The sequence below is a fragment of the Dendrobates tinctorius genome, unplaced genomic scaffold (assembly GCF_039654945.1).
Source record: "Dendrobates tinctorius isolate UK_male_01 unplaced genomic scaffold, ASM3965494v1 ptg000250l, whole genome shotgun sequence".
In the NCBI taxonomy this organism is placed as follows: domain Eukaryota; kingdom Metazoa; phylum Chordata; class Amphibia; order Anura; family Dendrobatidae; genus Dendrobates; species Dendrobates tinctorius.
The window spans coordinates 46,608,013-46,631,548 of NW_027361917.1; the positions used below are offsets into that span (position 1 = coordinate 46,608,013).

The 23,536-nt window shown below is 48.2% G+C and overlaps 1 protein-coding gene across 2 annotated transcripts in view; it reads right to left on the reverse strand.

The window, feature by feature from the left end:
• Positions 1–23,536, reverse strand: part of SHPRH (SNF2 histone linker PHD RING helicase) — a 217,747-nt gene that overhangs the window by 141,359 nt on the left and 52,852 nt on the right. For both annotated transcript variants that reach the window (XM_073557668.1, XM_073557669.1), the window contains exons 6-12: positions 23,237–23,387; positions 16,326–16,413; positions 8,006–8,268; positions 6,699–7,280; positions 5,274–5,525; positions 2,816–2,894; positions 2,183–2,346 (exon numbers count right to left, since the gene is read on the reverse strand). In XM_073557668.1, the coding sequence (XP_073413769.1) occupies positions 2,183–2,346; positions 2,816–2,894; positions 5,274–5,525; positions 6,699–7,280; positions 8,006–8,268; positions 16,326–16,413; positions 23,237–23,387 (1,579 nt within the window). The remainder of the gene's footprint in view (positions 1–2,182; positions 2,347–2,815; positions 2,895–5,273; positions 5,526–6,698; positions 7,281–8,005; positions 8,269–16,325; positions 16,414–23,236; positions 23,388–23,536) is intronic.

The window sequence follows — 23,536 nt, forward strand, 5'->3', positions numbered from 1 at the left end:
TGTTGGCCCATTCCTCCATGCAGATCTCCTCTAGAGCAGTGATGTTTTTGGCTTTTCGCTTGGCAACACGGACTTTCAACTCCCTCCAAAGGTTTTCTATAGGGTTGAGATCTGGAGACTGGCTAGGCCACTCCAGGACCTTGAAATGCTTCTTACGAAGCCACTCCTTCGTTGCCCTGGCGGTGTGCTTTGGATCATTGTCATGTTGAAAGACCCAGCCACGTTTCATCTTCAATGCCCTTGCTGATGGAAGGAGGTTTGCACTCAAAATCTCACGATACATGGCCCCATTCATTCTTTCATGTACCCGGATCAGTCGTCCTGGCCCCTTTGCAGAGAAACAGCCCCAAAGCATGATGTTTCTACCACCATGCTTTACAGTAGGTATGGTGTTTGATGGATGCAACTCAGTATTCTTTTTCCTCCAAACACGACAAGTTGTGTTTCTACCAAACAGTTCCAGTTTGGTTTCATCAGACCATAGGACATTCTCCCAAAACTCCTCTGGATCATCCAAATGCTCTCTAGCAAACTTCAGACGGGCCCGGACATGTACAGGCTTAAGCAGTGGGACACGTCTGGCACTGCAGGATCTGAGTCCATGGTGGCGTAGTGTGTTACTTATGGTAGGCCTTGTTACATTGGTCCCAGCTCTCTGCAGTTCATTCACTAGGTCCCCCCGCGTGTTTCTGGGATTTTTGCTCACCGTTCTTGTGATCATTCTGACCCCACGGGGTGGGATTTTGCGTGGAGCACCAGATCGAGGGAGATTATCAGTGGTCTTGTATGTCTTCCATTTTCTAATTATTGCTCCCACAGTTGATTTCTTCACTCCAAGCTGGTTGGCTATTGCAGATTCAGTCTTCCCAGCCTGGTGCACCATAGTGGAGTTTGGAGTCAGACTGTTTGAGGGTGTGCACAGGTGTCTTTTTATACTGATAACAAGTTTAAACAGGTGCCATTACTACAGGTGATGAGTGGAGGAAAGAGGAGACTCTTAAAGAAGAAGTTACAGGTCTGTGAGAGCCAGAAATCTTGATTGCTTGTTTCTGACCAAATACTTATTTTCCACCATAATATGCAAATAAAATGAAAAAAAAAACAGACAATGTGATTTTCTGGATTTTTTTTTCCTCAGTTTGTCTCCCATAGTTGAGGTCTACCTATGATGTAAATTACAGACGCCTCTCATCTTTTTAAGTGGTGGAACTTGCACTATTGCTGACTGACTAAATACTTTTTTTCCCCACTGTATATATGCCCCATATAATGCTGCACAAAGGTTATTGGTGGCCCATAACATGCTCCATATATGCCCCATATAATAATGTGCTGCTGCGATTTAAAAAAAAAAAAAAAAATGACATACCCACCTCTCCTTATGGCATGGCTGGCTCACCCTCCCCCAGTGCTACTCACCCTCCTGGTGTCTGCATATCCGGCTCTGCTACATCTCAGTCCTGGCGTCTGTATCTCCCTTCCTGTCTTCTTCCTGTGCGGTCACATAGTACCGCTCATTAAAGTCATTAATATGCGGGTCCACCCCTATGAGAGTGGAGACACATCCATATTCATGACTTTAATGAGCGGTACCATGTGACCGCACAGGAAGAAGACAGGAAGGGAGATACAGATGCCGGGACTGAGATGTAGCAGAGCCGGATATGCAGACACCAGGAGGATTGAGTATCATGTCTCCTGCTCCCCCTCCCTCGCTGGCTTTCAGGTGTATTACTCGTGTATAAGCCGAGAGGGTCTTTTTCAGCCCAAAAAAGGGGCTGAAAAACTCAGCTTATACACAAGTATATACGGTAAGTGTTTTTATTTTAACAGGGGAAAACATTCAGATTGAGAAGAGGTTGCCTTAGTAGTGGACAACCCCTTTATAAGCTCTAGGCTTTAATGCTGTCCCCTGTGACGGCAATATCCCACTCTGTGTACGTAGGCTGCAGCTGGATGTGACAGTAGGTGATTGCTAGGGTGTCAACTGCCTCACCAATCCTATATAAGGAATGGTTCCTCAATAATAAACCTCCTTTAATACTTCAAAATAAAATCATTTAAAAGAGAACTCAGAAACAGCAAGAAACTTTATTTTGTGTCTTTAATGAATTTTATCTCCTTCATGTAATGAGCAACATATACAGAAAATAAGGCACATCCACAACAATCCAAGATATACCTGATCAAGAACGTCTTTTTTGGCGGACCTCCACATAACTTTGGCAATAAGGCGATATAATGGAAGAGGATTCATCCTGCAGTATGGTCTGTAGAGTAGCTGGTCCCACCAGTGTTTCACCCAGTAAGGGTCCACTCCAAGAAATAGCACTAGTCCAAATAAATCTGCATGGCAAATCACAATGGAAAAAATACAGATCTGACCTGAGCTAAGAACTTACATTTCATGTTCAGACTGGTTTTAGAGGATCATTTGGCACCATCTACAGTCCCATCATGGCCCCAGGCCTAATTACCCAAACTGACAACATTAAAGGGATTAAAGATTATGATAGACCCGCAGTGAGACTGGGATTTGCGTGTGTAAGCCTCATTCATGTGCTGAATTTTCATATATTTGTTCCATTACCTTGTTCTGGATAGAAACGTATGCACTATAGTCTATTGGCCCTCGACTGCCATAAAAGCTCCAAATTTGTATCAGCAACCCACTGACTAAGGCTGAAATAACAAGACATACTGCCTCAGACAAGAAAACATAATATTCAGTTTAACCTTTCATAATCCTGCCTGTAACATAATGATGTCGTGGCCTCAATATCAGATATATTCAGATTGAGACTTGTAACGTTACCTTCTAAGCCCCTCTGTACTGGTGTCCCACTCACGCACCACCTATTCACCCCTGTTAATCGCAAAGCCATTTCAGCAGCCTGCAAAATAAAAGAAACAAAGTCCAGTCTCAGAACATTACGGTAATTAAACAATTTTCGGCCCATCACCTTATCCAGCAACCCCCCCCCCCCCCCCACACACACACACACACACACACAAAAAGTTTTTTTGTGGTTTATATCCCAGCATGCTCCGAATCCATTTGGCAAATGATTCCGCTCTTAGTAAATTTTATATTTTGCATAAAACAAAAACCCTAATTTGTCCCGACATTATCTTTGCAGTAACGCTCACATGTGTTGTACAACAATGTTTAAAAGGGAACCTGTCACCTGTTTTGGCCGCTATGAGATGTGGTACTGCCTTTCAGGGCTTATCTACAGCATTCTATAATCCTGCAGATAAGACCTGGATCCAACCTGAAAGATAAGAAAAATACTCACCCAGGGGGGCGGTCCGGTCCGATCGGCATCGCAGGCCGGGCCCAGCGCCTTCCACCTTATTGCGACGCTGCCTTCCTGTTGCTTCATCACTCCTCGTCATCGCGCTCCTGTGCAGGCATACTTATCTGACCTGTTGAGGGCAGAGCAAAGTACTGCAGTGTGCAGGCGCCAGGAAACATCAGAGAGGCCCAGCGCCTGCGCACTGCGTACTTTGCTCTGCCCTCAACAGGATAGAGATAGGGAGCAATGAAGCAAGCAGGAGGGCAGAATCGATAGAAGATGGGAGGCGCCGGACCCAGACCTGCGACACCCATCGGACCGGACCACCCCCCGGTAGTATAATAAAACTTATTTTTCTTATCTTTCAGACTGGACCAGGGGCTTATCTACAGCATTATATAATACTGTAGATAAGCCCTGAAAGGCAGTGGCCGCATCTTATAGCGACCAAAACAGGTGACAGGTTCCCTTTAAATATTGAAAACAATTTTATAATTAAAAAGTAACAGTCGCAGCCATTAAAAATGTAAAGTAATGCAAAAAAGTTGAATTTAATTAAAGAGAACTTGTCACCAGATATTTTCTACCCCATCTGAGAGCAGCAAAATGTAAGGGCAGAGATCCCAATTCCAGCAATGTATCACTTACTGAATGCTGCAGTTTTTATTAAAAACCTGCTTAATCTGCCACAGTTCTCTGAATGTGGAGCTCTGTATAACCCTGCCCACACCACTGATAGGCAGATTTCTGTATGCACTGTGTATAGGCAGAAAGCTGTCAATCGGTGGTGGAGGCAAAGCTGGACTAAATGGCAGCATGTTCTGATAAAACCATGATTTTATAATAACTACTGCAAGCAGCCCAGTAGGCGACAAATCGCTGGAATCTTATTCAAGAGAATAGGAGCTGATCAGCTGTTTTTGGCAGCAGCCCCTACACATCGCTTCCCGATTAGAGGCCTGTCTAAACATGGCCAGCAAACCATTCGTTCATCGTGAGAGTCTAATTTTAACAAGCTTAAAAATCAAGGTTCTTTATAGCACACTGTCCTAAAGTACTATGTACACAAAATGATCATATTAACAATCATTCTGTGTACATAGAAGTGTGAGCCGCCTGTCTAAACAGGAAATTAAATAACCGCCCATCGGCTTGCAAGTAGTTGATCGACCATTTTACAGCACCACTCCAGCAGTTCTTTTTATTGCAGTGTTGGAGTGGTGCTACTGAGATATGATCCCTGTACCTAATATTATGCTCAGCACCTGTCATTCAGTGCTTTCTGGCACCACTCCAGTCCAATGCCGCCATTTTGTGACCTTAACCTCCTACTGACTGGAAGTCGGAGGTAACGGTCACAAGTTCTCAATGCAAGTGTATAAGAGCCAGAATGAGGCCCGCATAGACCTCCATTGAAAAGTGACATCTGGATTGCTTCAGCAAACACTTTAAACGATCTGGCAGGTAAACTGCAGGACACCATCCGAAGTGGTGCTGGAAACAGATGAAGACAGCGGCTGGTCAGTAAGAGATTAGATGCAATGGCCTTGGGCCTTACATTAGTAGCAGCAGGCCACTACTGCTATAAAAAACAAAAAACGATGGAGTGGTGCTTTAATGTGGACTCTCTGTTGCCATGTAGCATTTTGGCTCATCAGTATCATTAGCCTGGAAAATCCTTTTAAATGTTTCCTATTAATTCTGTTCTCTTAAACACAACCACTTCTTGAATGAAAGTCAGGATAATGAGCAGCATATTCCTAGGAATTCAGCTTATCGAACCCAAAGGATGTGGTATCATCATTGATGCGGACAAGACATGTGAAGGGTCAGCTAAGGCACTGTCCTGGCTATAAAAGGTAAGTACCAAGTTTTACGATGTCCAAATGCCCTTTCTGAGACTCACCATTTAATCTTTCCTAACTTCTAATGTTAAATTTAGCGGTTGTCACTTGTCGCCACTGCCACACTCACCTTTGCTGTGGTGCATTCCACCATTTGTGCTTCATCGAGACAAATCCGCCACCACTCCACAGCAACGAGAGGGCTTGGTATTGCCATGTAGCGTTTTTGGCTCCGAAATCGTCGCCCGTCTTTGCTATTGCTGTGAGGAATGTCCACATAACTTAGCTCAGTTCTCAGAACATCATAAGTGGTTATGACTACATCCTGCTCTGCTAACATCTGAGGTTGTAGGAAGCCATGTTTCTTAACACCTTGATATACCTAAATGCAAGAAGCAAACATTATTGTCCATAGCTGCCATCAAGCAAATAATAAAAAAAAAATAAAATACATATCCAGAATTCAAAATATAGTCCGATGCTGCAAGATTTTTAAAATAAACTGCAGCAGGGGGACAAAGTGTTTTCTGAAACTGTGAAAAAACCCCTTTTATTATCGTATAATATATGTTATTGTGGTATAAATAAGCATAAGGACCAATCTTGCACGTTTATCTAGGTAATATTACAATTTATTAACTGTGTTTTCGGGAAATGGAGAATTGATGGTCTAACCAGAGCCAAAGCCATCACTATCTGATAGTGGAGGTGTCAGGGGAAAGTCACTTACTCTCCATTCTGATATTAATAATCTATTTTAAAAAATAGGCTATTACTATTATTTTTATTATATGTGGACTGGTTTTATGTTAATGCTCCATCACTGCAATCTCTTACATGCCTAGTCCTGCTCTAACCTGAAAAGTAGCTAAAACTGGATCAGTCTAAACTTAATTAGAATGGATTATCAAAGGGGTTGTCCACTATTAGGACAACCGCTTCTCATACCCCACGCTTGGCCCCAATAAAATAAAGCCTATATTCACTTCCCTTGCCAGTGCCATTCCCGTGGTGTCCACACTAGCTCTCCTCGGGGCTCTCGTGCGGTTGTTGTGACATGTGACCCGGCGCACAATCAGCGATGGCGTCACTGTCCCCATCTTTGGACAAATTAAATATGTAAAGGAAGTCATATCATCTGCAGCCCGGACTTCCTCTTGATGTTCAATTTGTCCAAAAGCTTCCAGTTGAGTTCCAGTTGTTTTTGCCCAATTTATCATTTGCAACATTTTTGTCACAAAAAATGTTGAAGACAAAAAAAGAATAATTTCCAACTCTGCCCAAAAAATTCTTAAATTGTGCGCACCATTTTGAAGAATTTGGGGCAGAAAGCAGCAATTAATACCAAAAGATAAAAAAAGAAAAGTGACTTACAAAAATGTAAAACATAAATAATGAATTAGGGCAGAAAACTCTTTTTTTCTTCCTATGCACAGCTAACTTGTTTGGCTAGGCCCTGAGTGAACATAGACTATTATTTTACGAAACCTTTTCTGCTTCTTCATAAAACACATAAAATAACACAAATATAAAAGCCAAGAAACAATATTCTTACCATGACATGAAGGGAGGATGAGCGAACATGACGATTAATTTCATCAACCCACTGGTGACAGATGGAACTAGGAGAAATGATCAAGGTTGCTCCTGTTGGAACAGGATCCATTGCTACAAGGCAATGTGGGCAGTAGAAAGGTGCGGTGTGGACACTTTCCCTCTTATAGTTTACACACTCTGCGTGTTGCCACAGATGGCACTGCAAGCACTGGACCCGGTCCTTGAGGTCAGGATGCCTAAGACTACCACACATACATTCAAAACGGTAATCGGAGGTATTAAATGGGAAGACCGGACTGTGATGGCGATCCATTTCCTGAGATATGAACTCCAAATCAGTAGCATTGGTAGATTTCTCATCCGTCACAGGAGAATCTTGCGAGGTACCCAGCTGCTCGGGAATCCCATTATTTGTAGTACAGCCCTGTGGCTCTTTTTCCGGCATGCTGGCTTTGCTGACTGCACAGTAGTCATGATCCTTTGACAAGACGTTTAGATCAGGAACAGTCTCAGAAAGGTCTTCACTGTTTTCCCTGAGTTGAGTCCTAACACTTTGCAGCTTGTTGGAAGATCTTGTGTTCTGCAAAAGCAAAAACAAAAACGTGAATGTTCCTAGTTTATTAATGTGTATAATAATTATCATTAATACCTTACCGAATCACTGTGACAGGTGATTATACTTTTATATGCTCACCTGCACAAAACCTGCACTAGAAACATTGACTAAGTGGCATTTTACTTTATGACATAATTTGTATTTTTGACAATGGAATCAGTCACTGGGTTTTGCTACCTCATTTGAGAGCAGCGCAATATGGAGTAAGAGACCCTGATTACAGCGGTGTATCACTTAGCTTAATTGCTGAAGCAGTTGTGATGCAATCAGAGTTTTTACATGTAGGATGTAGAAGAGCTCAAAAAGCAACCCTCGCCCACACCACAGCTTTCTATTTACATTGTCTATTAAGAGGGATCTGCTAATCAGTGCAGGGGGCATGGATGGAACAGGAGTCATGTGGGCATCAGTCCCGGTGGTGATAATTTCTTGTTGTTAAGACACTCATTGTATTGAAACAACAGCAAACAGCCTAATAAGTGACATATAGCTGAAATCAATTTCCCAGCTCCTACCTCATTCTGCCATCAGATTACATAGCAAAAACCTGCTGACAGACTCCCTTTAATAAGGTTGGACACCTCTAACCTATACACACCAACAGTTTGTGAAATCTGTCTCATGTTTCATTCAAGTACATTCCTCATTACCTTTAAAACAAACATAAATACAGGTTCATGACCACTCACCAGTTTTTGGACTGAAGGTTTATCTCGGGTCATCTGCTCTTTAAAGTTCACCCCCAGTTTAAAGGATCCTTGAAGTCCACGACCTTTAACTTGTTCTACTATCTTTTGGGAAAGCAGCCTATGCAAGGTCTTTTTGAGCAGTCGATGATTCCTCTGCATGTGGTAACTGTACATGGAGCTTACATATTTAAGAATGCCAACTGCGGACACACCTCTGTTTGTGTTCATTTCTTTAATTGCTGCTAAAACCATGACCCGTACACCTGGTAAGAGAAAAATTACTTAAGCAAAAGCCGAATCTTAAAGGGACCTATTACATCCAAAATCTTTATTTACATTACCTGCAGGTATAGGGCTAATATGCAGGAAAATAGCATTTAAATTCTGTGTTGCCAGCTTCCAGGAGCAGCAGCTACAGTGAGAAAAACAGGATTTTTTGGGTTGCTTACCGTAAAATCTGTTTCTCGGAGCCTTCATTGGGGGACACAGAGACCATGGGTGTATGCTGCTGCCACTAGGAGGCTGACACTATGCACAAAAAAGTTAGCTCCTCCTCCGCCGTATACACCCCACCGACCGGCAGGAAATTCCTCAGTTAGTGAGAAAGCAGTAGGAGAAGTAACGGAATAGATTGAAAACAGAATGAACAACTCAACTGTAACCAATCGACAAACATAAGAACAGGAGTTGTAGAACATGGGAGGGTGCTGTGTCCCCCAATGAAGGCTCCGAGAAACAGATTTTACGGTAAGCAACCCAAAAAATCCTGTTTTCTCGTTCGCCTTATTGAGGGACACAGAGACCATGGGACGTCCCAAAGCAGTCCCTGGGGTGGGAAACAAACTTCCATCAGGCCAGTGGACTCACCACCGCGGCCTGCAGAATCCTTCTACCTAGGCTGGCGTCCGCCGAAGCATAGGTGTGGACCCTGTAGAATTTCACAAAAGTGTGAACCGAAGACCACGTTGCAGCTTTGCAAAGCTGCAGCGCGGAAGCTCTGTGGCGCACCGCCCAGGAGGCACCCACCGCCCGGGTAGAGTGCGCTCTGATCCCTGAAGGAGCTGCACGATGCTTGACCCGGTATGCCTCCAAAATTGCCGATCTGATCCAGCGAGCAATAGTGGCCTTTGAGGCTGGGTGACCTTTCCTTGCACCGTCTGGAATGATAAACAGAGAGTCTGACTTCCGCAAGGAAGATGTCCTGGCTAGATAGACTCTCAATGCCCTGACCAGGTCCAGCTTGTTCAAGGATCGCTCCCGAGGATGAGCTGGGCTCGGGCAGAAGGATGGCAGAACAATGTCCTCATTGAGGTGAAACGAAGATACCACCTTCGGAAGGAAAGAGGGCGGAGGCCGCAGAACTACCTTGTCCTGATGAAGTACCAAGAAGGGAGAGCGGCAAGAAAGGGCCGCTAATTCCGACACCCGTCGGATGGAAGTAATGGCCACCAGAAAGGCCACCTTCCAAGAAAGGAGGGCAGGGAAACATCCCTGAGAGGTTCAAAAGGAGGACCTTGCAGAACCCCAAGAACGAAATTAAGATCCCAAGGATCCACGGGCGCTCGGTACGGAGGAACCGTGTGAGCCACACCCTGAAGAAAGGTTTTGACCTGGGGCCGGGAGGCCAGCGTCTTCTGAAATAAAATGGACAGTGCCGAAACTTGACCCTTTAGGAACTGAGAGCAAGCCCCGCATCCAGCCCTGTCTGAAGAAACGCCAGAACAGAAGGAAGCGAAAAAACCATGGCCGCAATGTCATTGGCCTCACACCAGGAGAAATAGGCTTTCCAAGTACGGTAATAGATCTTGGAAGAGGAAGGCTTTCTGGCGCGGATCATGGTATGAATCACTCGATCAGAGAATCCTGCCCGTTTCAAAACCTCGGTCTCAACAGCCACGCCGTTAAATTGAGCGACCGAGAATTGGGGTGGCAAATCGGGCCTTGCGACAGCAGATCTGCCCTGTCGGGAAGCTTCCAGGGGGCGTCCGCGAGAAGGTTGACAATGTCCACGAAGCAAGACCTTCTGGGCCAATTCGGGGCGATGAGGACGACTGGAATCCCTTCTGCCTTGATTTTCTTCAACAGCTTGGGAAGAAGAGGCAAGGGAGGGAACAGGTAGGGGAGCTCGAACTGTGACCAAGAAACGGCCAGAGCGTCGGCGCCCCCTGCCAGGGGGTCCCGAGACCTGGACACGAATTGTGGTACCTTCCTTTTGAGGAGAGACGCCATGAGGTCTACGTCCGGGGTTCCCCACCGACGGCAGAGCAGATGAAACACCTCCGGATGTAGGGACCATTGCCCTGCCGCGAGACCCTCGCAGCTTAGAAAATTGGCGGCCCAGTTGTCCACGCCGGGAATGTGAACCGCGGAAATTGTTGGAACAAAGGTCTCTGCCCATTGAAGAATTCTGGACACTTCCGCCAGGGCTGAGACACTCCGTGTCCCCCCTTGTCGGTTGATATACGCCACCGCTGTGGCATTGTCTGTTTGAATCCTGACAGGCAGGCCCTTGAGGCGCCGTTCCCAGTGGACGAGAGCCAGAAGGATCGCTCGTATCTCTAGGACATTGATCTGCAGAGCTGATTCCTGAGTCGACCATCGACCCTGAACAGTGTGATTGCGGAACACTGCACCCCAGCCGATGAGGCTGGAGTCCGTTGTGACAATCTGGGAAGAAAGGACCGCCCCGAGAGAATGAGGGGAGACGTCAATCACCAGTTGAGAGACCGCTTGATCCGGCATGAAAGACGAACCGGACGATCCAGAGACAGAGCCGACCTGTTCCACCTGGACAAAATGGCCTGCTGGAGGGGCCTGGCGTGAAAACTGGGCAAAGGGAACTGCCTCTATTGCTGCCACCATCTTCCCCAGAGTCCTCATGGCTGTCCTGAGAGATGAAAACCGTGCGATCTGTAGTGATCGGACGCCCTGCTGCAGGGAAAGAATCTTGTCTTGTGGGAGAAATACCCTTGACTGACGAGTGTCGAAAAGAAGGCCCAGAAACACAAGGCGTTGAGTAGGGATCAGACAGGACTTTTCCGGTTGACGATCCACCCAAAACTGGACAGGGTGTCTAGAACGATTGCCACACTTAGGCGGGCCTGATGAAAGGAGGGAGCCTTGATCAGAATATCGTCGAGATACGGAAAAAGAACAAGACCTCTGATCCTCAACAAGGCCATCAACGCCGCCATAATCTTCGTGAAGACCCTGGGAGCGGTGGCGAGCCCGAAAGGGAGCGCGACGAACTGATAATGTTCGTGGTGAATCGCAAACCACAGGAACTTCGGATGTCCGGGAAATATGGGCACGTGTAGATAGGCATCTTGGATGTCTATGGAACACATGAATTCCTGCTCCTCCATGGAGGCAATCACCGAGCGAACCGACTCCATCCGGAAGTGGCGGAGGCGAACTCTCTTGTTGAGTAACTTGAGATCCAAGATGGGTCGAACCGCCCCGTCCTTTTTCGGCACCACAAACAGGTTTAAATAAAACCCTGTGAATCGTTCCGATTCGGGAACGGGCACAATCACCCCGGAGCTGAGGAGAGAGGCGATGGCCGAACCGAACCCCGGGATCAAGGCAGGATCCCGTGGCGGACGGGATTGGAAGAAGCGATCCCGTGGAAGAGAAACGAACTCTATTTTGTATCCTGTCGATACAACCTCTCTGACCCAAGCGTCCTCTACTGAGGCGAACCAGACGTCGCTGAAGAAAAGAAGTCGACCTCCCAATTGGAAGGGACCCACGGAAGACAGATGATAGTCATGCGGACGTAGACCGTCCAGATCTAGATCTGGGTGGTCTTCCCTGGGAAGAGTGGGACCGCCAGGACGGAGTGAGCCTGAAGGAGACCTTCTTTCTTTCCTGACGTGCTTGTGGCCTTTGCTGGTTGGAAGGGTTTTCCGCCGCATTGAAACGGCGGAAAGACCGAAAGGGACGGAACTGACGCCTTGGAGGAGGTCTGCGAGACTTGGATTGGGGAAGAAGAGAACTCGTACCTCCGGTAGCGTCCTTAATAATCTGGTCCAATTGGGACCCAAAGAGACGCACTCCTTGAAAAGGCAGATTAGTCAGACCTTTTAGAGGACAAGTCCGCCTGCCAGGCCTTGAGCCAAATTGTACGTCGGATTGCCACGATGTTGCTTGACGCCTGAACCGCGCAAGATGCGGCATCCAAGGAAGCAGAAAGCAGATAATCCCCCGCATGGGAAATCTGATTGGCGAGATCGGCCAAATGCTCCGGTTGTGCCTTATCCAGAATGCCCTGCCGAAGGTCCTCTGCCCAAGCGGATATAGCCTTTGCTGCCCAAGATGAAGCAAAGACTGGACATACCGCCACAGATGCCGCCTCGAAGGCAGACTTTGCTAGGGATTCTATGATTCTGTCATTAGGATCTTTTAGAGACGCTACACCCGACAGCGAAAGAACAGTATTATTAGAGAGTTTGGATACGGGAGGGTCCACTGAAGGAGAAGCGGCCCAGTTGTCCGTGAGCTCTTTAGCAAATGGATACAGCACGCCGAGACGCTTTCCTCTTTGAAAGCGTCTAGTCGGATCTTCCCTTTCCTTGGCAAAAATCTTCCCAAACTCGGAATGAAAGGGAAACACCCTGGAAGGTGTTTCCGCCCGTCTGAACGAAACCTCCTGATCTGAGGATTTCGCAGGGGCATCAGTGATGTCGAAGGTATGGTAAATCGCGGCAATGAGGTTCTGCACCGTAACCTTCATGTTCGCATCCTGATCCGAATCCAGCTCTAAGACCCCTTCAGATTCCGAAAGCGCTTCACCTGACTCGGGAGAGGAGGCCCGAGAGGGAGACTGCTGGGGAGTATGGGGTGAGGTAGGGCGAGGAGAGGACTCCGCCTGGAGATCCTGCCTGGGTCTCTTGCGACTGACACTGGCTGGCTCAGATGGGACGTCCTGGGACGTGCTAGGTCCCGCAGAAGCTCCCAAGGGCAACTTATCCAGAACGGCTACTAGGGACCGAGACACCTTGGTGAGGTCTGCCACCGACTGTGATAGGGAGGAGGCCCAACCCGGCAAGGGGGGCTCACTCACCCCTGGGGCTATGGATGGCTCCTGAGCGGCGTCGGGCTGTGCAGGGGAGGGCCGAAGAGCGGGTACGATCAGCCGTAGGGATAGACATTGTGAAAAACCTGAGGTAGTGCCGGAAGGTTGGGGGACAGAGGGCGGAGAAGGGTCAGTCTGCCGTGCAGAACTACTCATGGTCCGGTGTCCCCAAAAGCGATGCTGCTCGACCTGTCCGGGGATGCAGATCAGGGAGAAGTCCGGCTGGCCGTCCCAAAGAGGCAAAAAGCTGCTTGCAGAAACTGCACAGGGGCTGGGGAGCCTCTCCAGCTGCGTCCGGCTGGCAGGCTGCGAAGATGGCGCCTGCCTGTAGAAAAGCGCGGGTCCCGGGGAAGGGCGGTCCTCGCAGGGTTAATAATTGCTGCCCTCTAGCCATATGCTGGGCAGGAGAGGGAAAGGCGGGGGGAGGGCCTGGGGAGAGCGGGAGTGAAGCCCGCTTAGTAGAAAGGGGCGGGGGGCGTGGCCGCGACGCTGCGGTAGGCCCGAACACAAGCCGGGGCCTAAATTAGTTGCGGCGGCCGCCTGTCAGCAGGGGGTCGGCGCGGAAGACGCGTCGCAACACCGGGCCGCGTCCCTGCCCAGAACTGCTCGACCCCAGCGCTACCCCTGCCAAGATGGAAAAAAGGGGGAAGCACAGAACGAGGCCCGTGAAGACCCGGGGCCTGCGTGGATGCGGTGACCGTGGGGGGATGCGGGGCGTGCAGGGACCCTAACGTGGTCCCCCTGGCGACCGCTCCAAGAGAAAACGCCGGGGGAAGACTGACATACTCACCCAGGCAGGGGGCCTTACAATAAAGGTACCTGAAAATCCCACGCTGTCTGTCTCTATGAAATCCGCGCCTCATCCAACCTTCAGGCTCTGGTAGGCGAGATGGTGGGAGGCGGGGGGCAAGGACCGTCCGTGCGGCTGGCACCTACTTGTGCGAGGCTCCTGGTCCTGCTCCGGAGACCTATGAGGATACGGGGTGGCAGTACACGCCGTACTCATAGTCTCTTTGTGGGAGTACGGATGTGACTGTTCACTCCGTATCCCTCCGGAACCTGCAAAGAAACGACGCACACTGAGGTAGATATGGGTCTAATAAAAGACCCGTGTCCACCTCCTACTGACACTAAGCTAAACTGAGGAATTTCCTGCCGGTCGGTGGGGTGTATACGGCAGAGGAGGAGCTAACTTTTTTGTGCATAGTGTCAGCCTCCTAGTGGCAGCAGCATACACCCATGGTCTCTGTGTCCCCCAATAAGGCGAACGAGAAATTAAGTTTTATTTTTCCTGCAGCCGCATGCTTCCAGTCATCGGGGAGGTGCAGGCAGAGGCCACAGAAACCACTCCCCTGCTCCTTAAATGACATCCCTCTCTGCACAAACATGCTTCATAAACACACCCATGATCTGCAGAGCCCTCTGTCAAATCAGAGTGCCGGGGAGTGATTAAAGGGCATTCATAATGTAGTAAGCAGTGACTGCAATTGCTTCCTGCACGGTTGATGACTAGAAGCAAGCGGAGGATGGACAAAATTACTTCGATTTGCTCCCTGTAGCCACTGTTCCAATATGCCTCCTACACAGAATATAAATTACCATTTATCTGCAGATCAACCCTACATATGTTTCTAAATGTGACATCTAACCTGTCAAGTAGGTGAAGAATTATCTAATGAAAGCTCACACTTCATCAATTTCATGTCATATTAACAGATCAAAACAGACAAAGCAGAGCTGGAGATCTACAGATGTCACTTAAGTTAAAGAGTTGGAACCAGCTAGTTATGTAATCCCCATCATCAATATTTAGGAATATGGATACAGTGTATCTCATATGTGTGATGGGATCTTTACTTTCCCAAAAGAGTATCCAAAATTCAGTTTTCAGAAAAAAAGTACATTTGTCACTTGTAATGAAGAGTATATGTGCATGAAACTAAGGCACTTCCGACCTCTATTCACTAGATGAGTTGTGGTTTCTAGTTGTCATAAATCTGACAAACACTGACAACATATCCAAAATCATTGTTTTAGCACCTGTGGCTTATCATTGTGGAGACTAGCTGGTCACATGTGCCCTGGCCCGAAAGTCCCATTCTGTTATAGGCATCTTTCTATGGACTTTGTATACAGTGAGCCTGGTGGGGGTGGTGTTAGCTTCCTCAACTCTGCTTCATTTTAAATCTAAAAGCTCTGTGTCAGAACCACTGCATCTAGTAATCGAAGTGATACATCGTTGGATTCAGCTTCTTTTTGACTAAATCAGGCTGCTCTCAGATGAGGTAGCAAAGACCTTCTGACATATTTCCTTTTATAATTATTTGAATAATAAAACAGCAAATAAATACAGAATCCAGTAAGACTTCTAAGTGACAGATATTTGTGGAAGTCACATTGATGGTGCTTATCGGTCATTCCAAATGGCTCTGGATAGTTCACTTAGTAATCAATTCTAAAACAAAATGTGACGTGATGCTTATTTACAGTTTCAAGTTACAGTATTAGACACTCCAAGCTGCAACGCTATTTGTGTATTCATAGAACTACATGCAATATGTCCTAAATGTGGACACAATGCCCGCAATCAATTTTCGCTTTCAGGAAAGACACCTATCGCTGTATTAACCTACATAAGTTACACTGCATGCTTCGATTTCTAGGCGCAGTTCTGGTAGAAGACCATGACAGCTTAGCCAACAGCGACCCTGGTTTACTCCCCCAAGATCATGCAAGTTTGCATCAGCTGAAATTTCATGTTTATTTCAATAAGGATAGTCTCCAATCCCATCAATGTTATTTGTTAACTAATATTTTATGCTTATAGTCGACTTAAATGTGTGGCTGTCACCATGGACACATAACCCTTCCCTTATCTGTGCACCAACTGTCTATCTTTATCGCAGTATAGTAGAACTTAACTTCATCTCATAACAAACAAGTAGCAGCTGCAGCTCTCACAGCTCTGCAAAAATATCACAACCCTGTCTACCTGTGAGATGGAAGCTGAAGCACTGAGGAGAACCTGCAGATGTGTCAGGTATAATCACACGCAGCTCTGCAGTGAGATCAGCCATTACACATCACACTGGCAATGCTCCCTTTTATTTACAATGATCTCTACAGACAGATTCTCATGCAGATCAGTATCCCGCCCATAGCGCGAATAGCTCATTTACATATAAGAAAATTGGATCGCAGGTATCAGGGTATCATTTGGTACAGGTTAAAGCAAGCACTCACTAGGATAAGTTTGCATGTTGTCCACTGCCCTGGATTTCTTCGTCTTTTCTTTGGGTGGAGGTGGAATAAAGTAGTTCACTGCTTTCCCCTAAAAAAAAAAAAAAGTTCATTAAGTCTGATTCTACATTATATTAGGTTGATCAAGTCTGATTATACAATAAAGAAAAATGGAAATATGTAACACAAACATTAGATTATTTACTGAGCAAAGGCTATACAATAAGTAGATTAGTAGTTGCTGATTAGTGCAAGTCATATTATGCAGCATCATTTATGCTTCTCAGAGCTACAAACTGCATAAAACTCAGATACAGGATCTTTTAAACACAATTGCAAAAAGAAAACCACACCATTCTCAATTCAAACCTGTCCTTTGCCTGTAATTTAAACAGGCAGATTTGTCTGTGTGGACGGCTTAACTGACAGCTGCTATTCTGTGTGACTTCAAGCATAGGAGTCGTCAGTCAAACTGAAGCGGCGGCACTGATCGAGGAATAGCGCTGGAGTGAAGGATGCTTCAGATATAAAGCCTCACCAGAGGCTCTAGTGAAGACCAGGTAGTCACTCAGTCACGCCCGTCCAGGGTAAGCCCATTTAGTGGCGCAGAGGGTTCAAACCCACCATCATCACACTGGACTTCTCTTTGAAAGAGCTCCATGAACATATAAATATTTGGGGTGTGAAATCATGCTGATAAGACTACCTATATATAATGAAAGGCCAGTGCCAAGGCACTGTAGAGGACACAGGGGGTTAATCTCATCAATTCCTCATTTGGTTGGGGACCGTGGCTTAACCTCTTCACGACATGCGCCGTACATGTACTGCGTATGTCGTGTCTCTCCCTTTGATGTGGGCTCCAGCGTTAAGGCCACATCTTTCCCAGCACACATAAGCTGTTTTGAACAGATGACATATGCCCCTAACAGCCGCGGGTGGAATCGCGATGACCGGCATCCCATCCGCTTTGATCTTCAACAGCCTGGGAAGAAGGGGAAGGGGAGGAAACAGGTAGGGAAGCACGAATTGCGACCAGAGAATAGCCAGAGCATCGGCGCCCACCTCGAGAGGGTATCGGGACCTGGAGACGAATTGTGGAACCTTCTTGTTCAGCCGGGACGCCATGAGGTTCATATCTGGAGTTCCCCATCGAAGGCAAATTTGACGGAAGACCACCTGATGCAGGGACCACTCTCCTGCCGCAAGAACCTCGCGGCTGAGAAAACAGACAGCCCAGTTGTCCACGCCGGGATTATGCACTGCGGATATTGCCGGAACCGTCGCCTCTGCCCAGAGGAGGATCCTGGATATCTCGGCCAATGTCAGGGGACTCCTGGTCCCTCCCTTGTGATTGAAGTATGCCACTGCTGTGGCATTGTCCATCTGAATTCTAACTGGCAGTCCACTGAGAAGCCTTTCCCAGTGATGGAGGCACAGAAAGATGGCCCTTATCTCGAGAATGTTGATCTGTAGAGAGGACTCCTGCGTCGACCAATCGTCAGATGGCGAAAAACCGTCCCCCAGCCGAGAAGACTGGCGTCCGTCATGACCACCTGCCAATGGACGGGAAGGAAGGACCGGCCCTGGAGGATGAGGGGGGATGACAGCCACCAGTTGAGAGACCACTTAACTCGGGAAGAGAGACGAAGCGGACCATCCAGCGACAGGACAGACCTGTCCCACTGTGAAAGGATGGCCTGCTGAATTGGTCTCGAGTGGAATTACGCAAAGGGGATTGCTTCCGACACAGCCACCATTCTGCCCAAGACCTTCATTGCTGCAAGGAAGGAAGGTGAAGGCCTTGCAGAGAGAAGACTCCCTTGTTGGAGGATTGCTCTCTTCTCTTCGGGAAGAAAAACCCTCGCCTGACGGGTGTCAAAGAGCATGCCTAAGAAGACAAGGCGCCGAGTCGGAACAAGGCAGGGACTTTGTTCTGTTGACTAGCCACCTGAACCGGGCCAGGGAGTCGAGAACGATGGTCAGACTTTCCTGAGCCAGAGAGAGACGGAGCCTTGATGAGGATGTCATTGAGGTACGGGATAAGCACTAGGCCCCTGATCCTCAAAATGGCAATCAATGCGGCCACAATCTTTGTGAAGACCCTGGGAGCAGTCGCGAGACCGAACAGCAGGGCGACAAACTGAAAATGGTTCCGCTGTACCGCAAAACGCAGGAACCTCTGATGAGCTGGGAAAATCGGGAACGTGGAGGTAGGCGTCTTGGATGTTCATGGAGCACAGGAATTCCTGCGCCTCCATTGAAGCAATTACTGAGCGGAGGGACTCCATCCTGAAATGTCGCAGGCGGACCCTTCTGTTCAGTAACTTCAGATCCAGAATGGGCCGAACCGCGTTGCCCTTCTTCGGCACTACAAACAGGTTCGAATAGAAACCTGTGAAGCGTTCTAGTTCTGGGAGGGGAACGATAACCCCCAAACTGAGAAGGGAGTCGATGGACGCAAAGAAACTCAGAATCAGAGCAGGATCTCTTGGAGGACGGGATTCGAAGAACCGATCTCGGGGCCATGAAGCGAACTGTATTTTGTATCCTGAGGATACCACCTCCCTGACCCATGTGTCCTCCAGCGAGGCGAGACATACGTCTCTGAAAAACAGATGACCGCCTAGCCTGGGAGATATGCTGGGTTCTTGACACGAATCATGCCGAGGAAGATCTGCCAGGTCTGGGCCCGGTGGACCTACTGAGGGAGCTTTCGAGGATGCCAGGAAGGAGTGGGCTTGAAGGAAGGAAGCCTTTCTCCTGACCTGGTGAGTCTGCGGCCTGCTCTGACTGAAAGGGTCCTCCGTAGCCGCAAAACAGAGAAAAAGGGCCGAAAGGAGTGGAACTGCCGCTTTAGAGAAGGCAGGCGAGGTCTGGACTGGGGAAGAAGAGAACTCGTGCCCTACGTGGCCTCTTTAATAATTGGGTCCAACATGGAGCCAAACAGGCGAGCCCCCTGGAAGGGGAGGCTGGTAAGCAACTTCTTTGACGACAAGTCCGCCTGCTATGCTTTGAGCCAAATATTCCTCCGCATGGCCACCATATTGCTGGACGCCTGAGCTGCGCAGGACGTGGCATCGAGGGAGGCAGATACCAAATATTTCCACGCATAGGAAATCTGATCCGCATGGTCATCTAGTTCCATCGGACGAGCTCCCGTGAGGATGCCCTTACGAAGCTGTTTGGACCATCTAGCTATGGCCTTTGAGATCCAGTTAGAGGCAAAAGCCGGGTATAAAGTAAAAGCAGCAGCTTCAAAGGCTCACTTTGCCAGCGAGTCTATAATCCTATCGTTGGAATCCTTGAGGGATGCTGCATTAGAAAGCAGGAGGACCGTGTTGGAGGACAGCCTGGAAACTGGCGGATCGACAGCCGGGGAAGCCATCCAGTTAGCGGTGAGCTCAGGGGAGAAGGGATATAGGATGCTGAGGTGTTTCCCTCTTTGAAAGCGCCTGTTAGGGTTCTCCCTTTCCCTTGTGAAAATGTCCACAAATTCACTGTTTGGGGCAAAGACCTTAAAAGGTGGTTTTGACCGTCTAAACGAAACCATCTGGTCTGCGGGTTCTGTAGAGGTATCCTTGATGCCTAAGGTCTGGTTGACCGCAACAATCAGGCTCCGGACCATATCTCTTATGATAGAGGCCTGCTCTGAATCTAAGTCCAAATCATCCTCTGAAAATGCGTCCGAAGATGCCTCGCCTAACTCGGGAGAGGAGGATCTGGAAGAGGGATCTCGCCGTGAAAGACCGGATGGTGAGATGAGCAGGAAGAGGACCTAGAATGGTGCTCCTGTCTGGGTCTCTTGCGGCCTGTGTAGGAAGAGTCGGACGGAGAATCCTGTGACCGACTGGTGACTGCGGGGGGCCGAAAGGGACAATCAATCCAGCACGGACACCAGGGTCTGCGACACCCTGGTGAGGTCCGCCACAGACTACAAGAGAGAGGAAGCCCACCCTGGGATAGGGGTCTCTGTCTCGCCTGGGGTAGAAAGGGACTCCTGGGTAGTGGGTATATTGGCGTTGCTGCAGCCCTGACAGAGGGGAGAGGACTGACCTGAAGGGAGTTTGCTTTTGCATGAAGAGCACGCAAAGTGTCTGACCAGGGTAGAGGAGGAAGAGGAAGCAGGAGGATGAGAAAGCTCTCCTTTGTGCTTAGGTATTATGAGCAGACCCACTAATTGATGCCAGGTTAGGGGACAGAAAAGGTGCAGAGGAGAGTGTCTGTCCGCAGAGCAGAGCTACTCACAGTATCATCTGTTCCCGGGCTGTAGCTGCGATGAGTATACCGAGTGCAGGACCAAGCAGGCAAAAAATGCAGGATCTTCTGAGGCAAACGCCATCCGGGTGCACCAGCCAGAAGATGGTGTCTTTAAAGAGGATACAGGAGACCCAGACGGGGAAAGCACGTGCTGCAGAGAAGGATCCCGCTCTCAGATGCCGAAAGAGGGGCGGAACTAGTCACAGGGTCCGGGGGGAGCAAGATGGCGGCGATTCCAGCTGACCAAGAAGGCTAGGAGTAGAGGGCGGAGCCATCCACCGCGCACAGGAAGAGGAGAGAGAAAGAGACGGGTAGGAGAAAAGCCCGCCGGGAAAGCTGAGGGGGGGCGGAGCCAGCGCTGTAACTAGGACCGAGAGAAGCCGGGACCTAGATTACAGCCAGTGGCTGACGGAGCAAGGGGGAAGGGGGGGCGTCGCGGAGGTCCCCGCAGCTGCGCAAAAACCAAGCGCCGAGTTCAGGCTGCAGAGGGGCACAAAGACCAAGTGGAGCGACGCTGAGGCCCAGAAAACGCCACAAAAAAAGGTATGGCCGGAGCACTCAGAATTTAAAGGGAATCTGTCACCCCTTTTTTGAGATATCATATAATGATATCATTCAATTGTTTGTCATATAAGGATTCTCTTAGTACTTTTGCTTCCCCCTGACAATGCACCTTTCATGCATAAATACCTTTTTTATATCGGTTCAGATGTATGTAAACTGCCGCTGTCCGGTCCGTTGGGCGGGGCTTATTCACCTGCTCCCCCCCCTCCCTGTCTTGCTCTACGCATTTCTTCTTGTGTAGAGCAAGACAGGGAGGGGGGAGCAGTTGAATAAGGCCCGCCCATCGGACCGGACCGTGGCAGTTTACATACATCTGAACCGATATAAAAAAGGTATTTATGCATGAAAGGTGCGGGGTCAGGGGGAAGCAAAAGTACTAAGAGAATCCTTATGTGACACACAATTGAATGATATCATTATATGATATCTCAAAATAGGGGTGACAAATTCCCTTTAAGGGAACATACCGTCAAATGCCCTCACTGAATAAAGGAAAAGGATTTGGTTTTCTTCTTCTTCTGCACTCGCTTTTACTTGCGAGTGTCCTTCAGCCCCTGGGGGGTAAGGGAAGGGAGAAAGAGGGAAATTACCTCCACATCCATGAAGATCGGACGCCCGGGATCCATGTTGCGGGACGTCCGCGTCTCCTCAAACTGACAGGCTCTGGTGGGCGAGTGAGTAGGGGGACGGAGTCACGACCGGGTCCGGATCACCTGAATACCCTTCTGTGTTAGGCCGGTTTCACATTTGCGTTTCAGGGCGCAGCGACGGCCTGCGCACGGCCGCCGGTAAGCCCCGCCCCCTGTTGTGCCTCCGCCGGTAGCTCCGCCTATCGGCGCATGACGCTGCATGCGTCCTGCGTCCCCTATCTTTATCACTGGGGACGCAGGTCGTGCGCAGTATGCGTTTGGCGGCGCATGCGTCCTTTTGACAGTGCGCCAATCAGCGCCAAACGCAACCTCTTGCAATTTGGTTGCGCTCGGCGCACCGTCAAATGGACGCATGCGCCGCCAAACGCATACTGCGCACGGCCTGCGTCCCCAGTGATAAAGATAAGAGACGCAGGACGCATGCAGCGTCATGCGCCGATAGGCGGAGCTACCGGAGGCGAGGCAGGGGGCGGGGCTTAGCGGCGGCCGTGCGCAGGCCGTCGCTGCGCCCTGAAACGCAAATGTGAAACCGGCCTTAGGGCTTGGAGTCCTGTCGAACAGACGTATGAGGATACGGGGTGGCAGTACTCGCCATACTCATAGTCTCTGTGTGGGAGTATAGTAGTGACTATTCACACTATATCCCTACGGAAACCCGAAAAGAAACGATGCACACTAGGTAGATATGGGTCTCAAAAAAGACCCGTGTCCACCTCCTACTGACACTAAGCTAAAACTGATTAACTTAGTGCCAGTCGGTGGGGTGTATACTGCAGAGGAGGAGCTAACTTTTTTATGTGCATAGTGTCAGCCTCCTAGTGGCAGCAGCATACACCCATGGTTCCTGTGTCCCCCAAGGAAGCCATAGAGAAAAAAAAAGTACCCAATTGCAATCTTTTTTTTCTTCTTTTTTTAATTAGACAAAAAGGGGTCTCTGAGCAAGATTTTTGTCTTGCTAAGAAAATTCATTGCTGCTGGATTTGTTTCAGAGGGATGATTACACATCAGTGAGGCATATAGGGACATGTCTGATCTCCAGGGTCATATACAGAAGGTTTCTTATATATATTTTTCTGCTTTGAATTAGCAGACAAAATAGTGTAAAAAAAAAAAAATAAGATGAAGACAGAAAATGGGATATTTTTTAGCTTTCAAAACACATCACAGGCAAATATATCTAGAAAAATATTATAGAAGCAAATTCCGATAAGAGAATATGTTACTGTTCCAAAGAGATTCTGTCTTTTCTTCCTATAACCCAATTGTTAAAAGAACAATAATGAATCCTGACATCACGGCTTCCTATGAAGTCCTATCGCCTCAAATAATTATATTTTTGCTTGTTTCAAACCACAATTTATCACTAATCTTGAAATTGTCAAGTGCCTGTGGTTTCCATTTGAGCTGGCCGTCATCTATGAGCCCCAGAATACTTGTTACCTCGGGTAATGTCAGCAAGTCTGCTTTGACATCTTTCCTGGGATGACAAAGGATCAAGCTTAGAACTTCCACTGTCTTCCCAAGACCCATTTCATCTGCGAGAATACCTCCAGGCCAATCTTGAGCAGCGGTGGGATGTTCACTGATTATACTGGAGAAGATCAGAGCACAAGACAACAGACTGCATGGGTAATTGCTGTGTGCAAAACTCACAATTCTCATGTAATAAATTATTAATGGGATGTGATACACCAGTGAATGGGAGGAATAGGAAAAACATTAAGGCTTAAAAAATGAGGT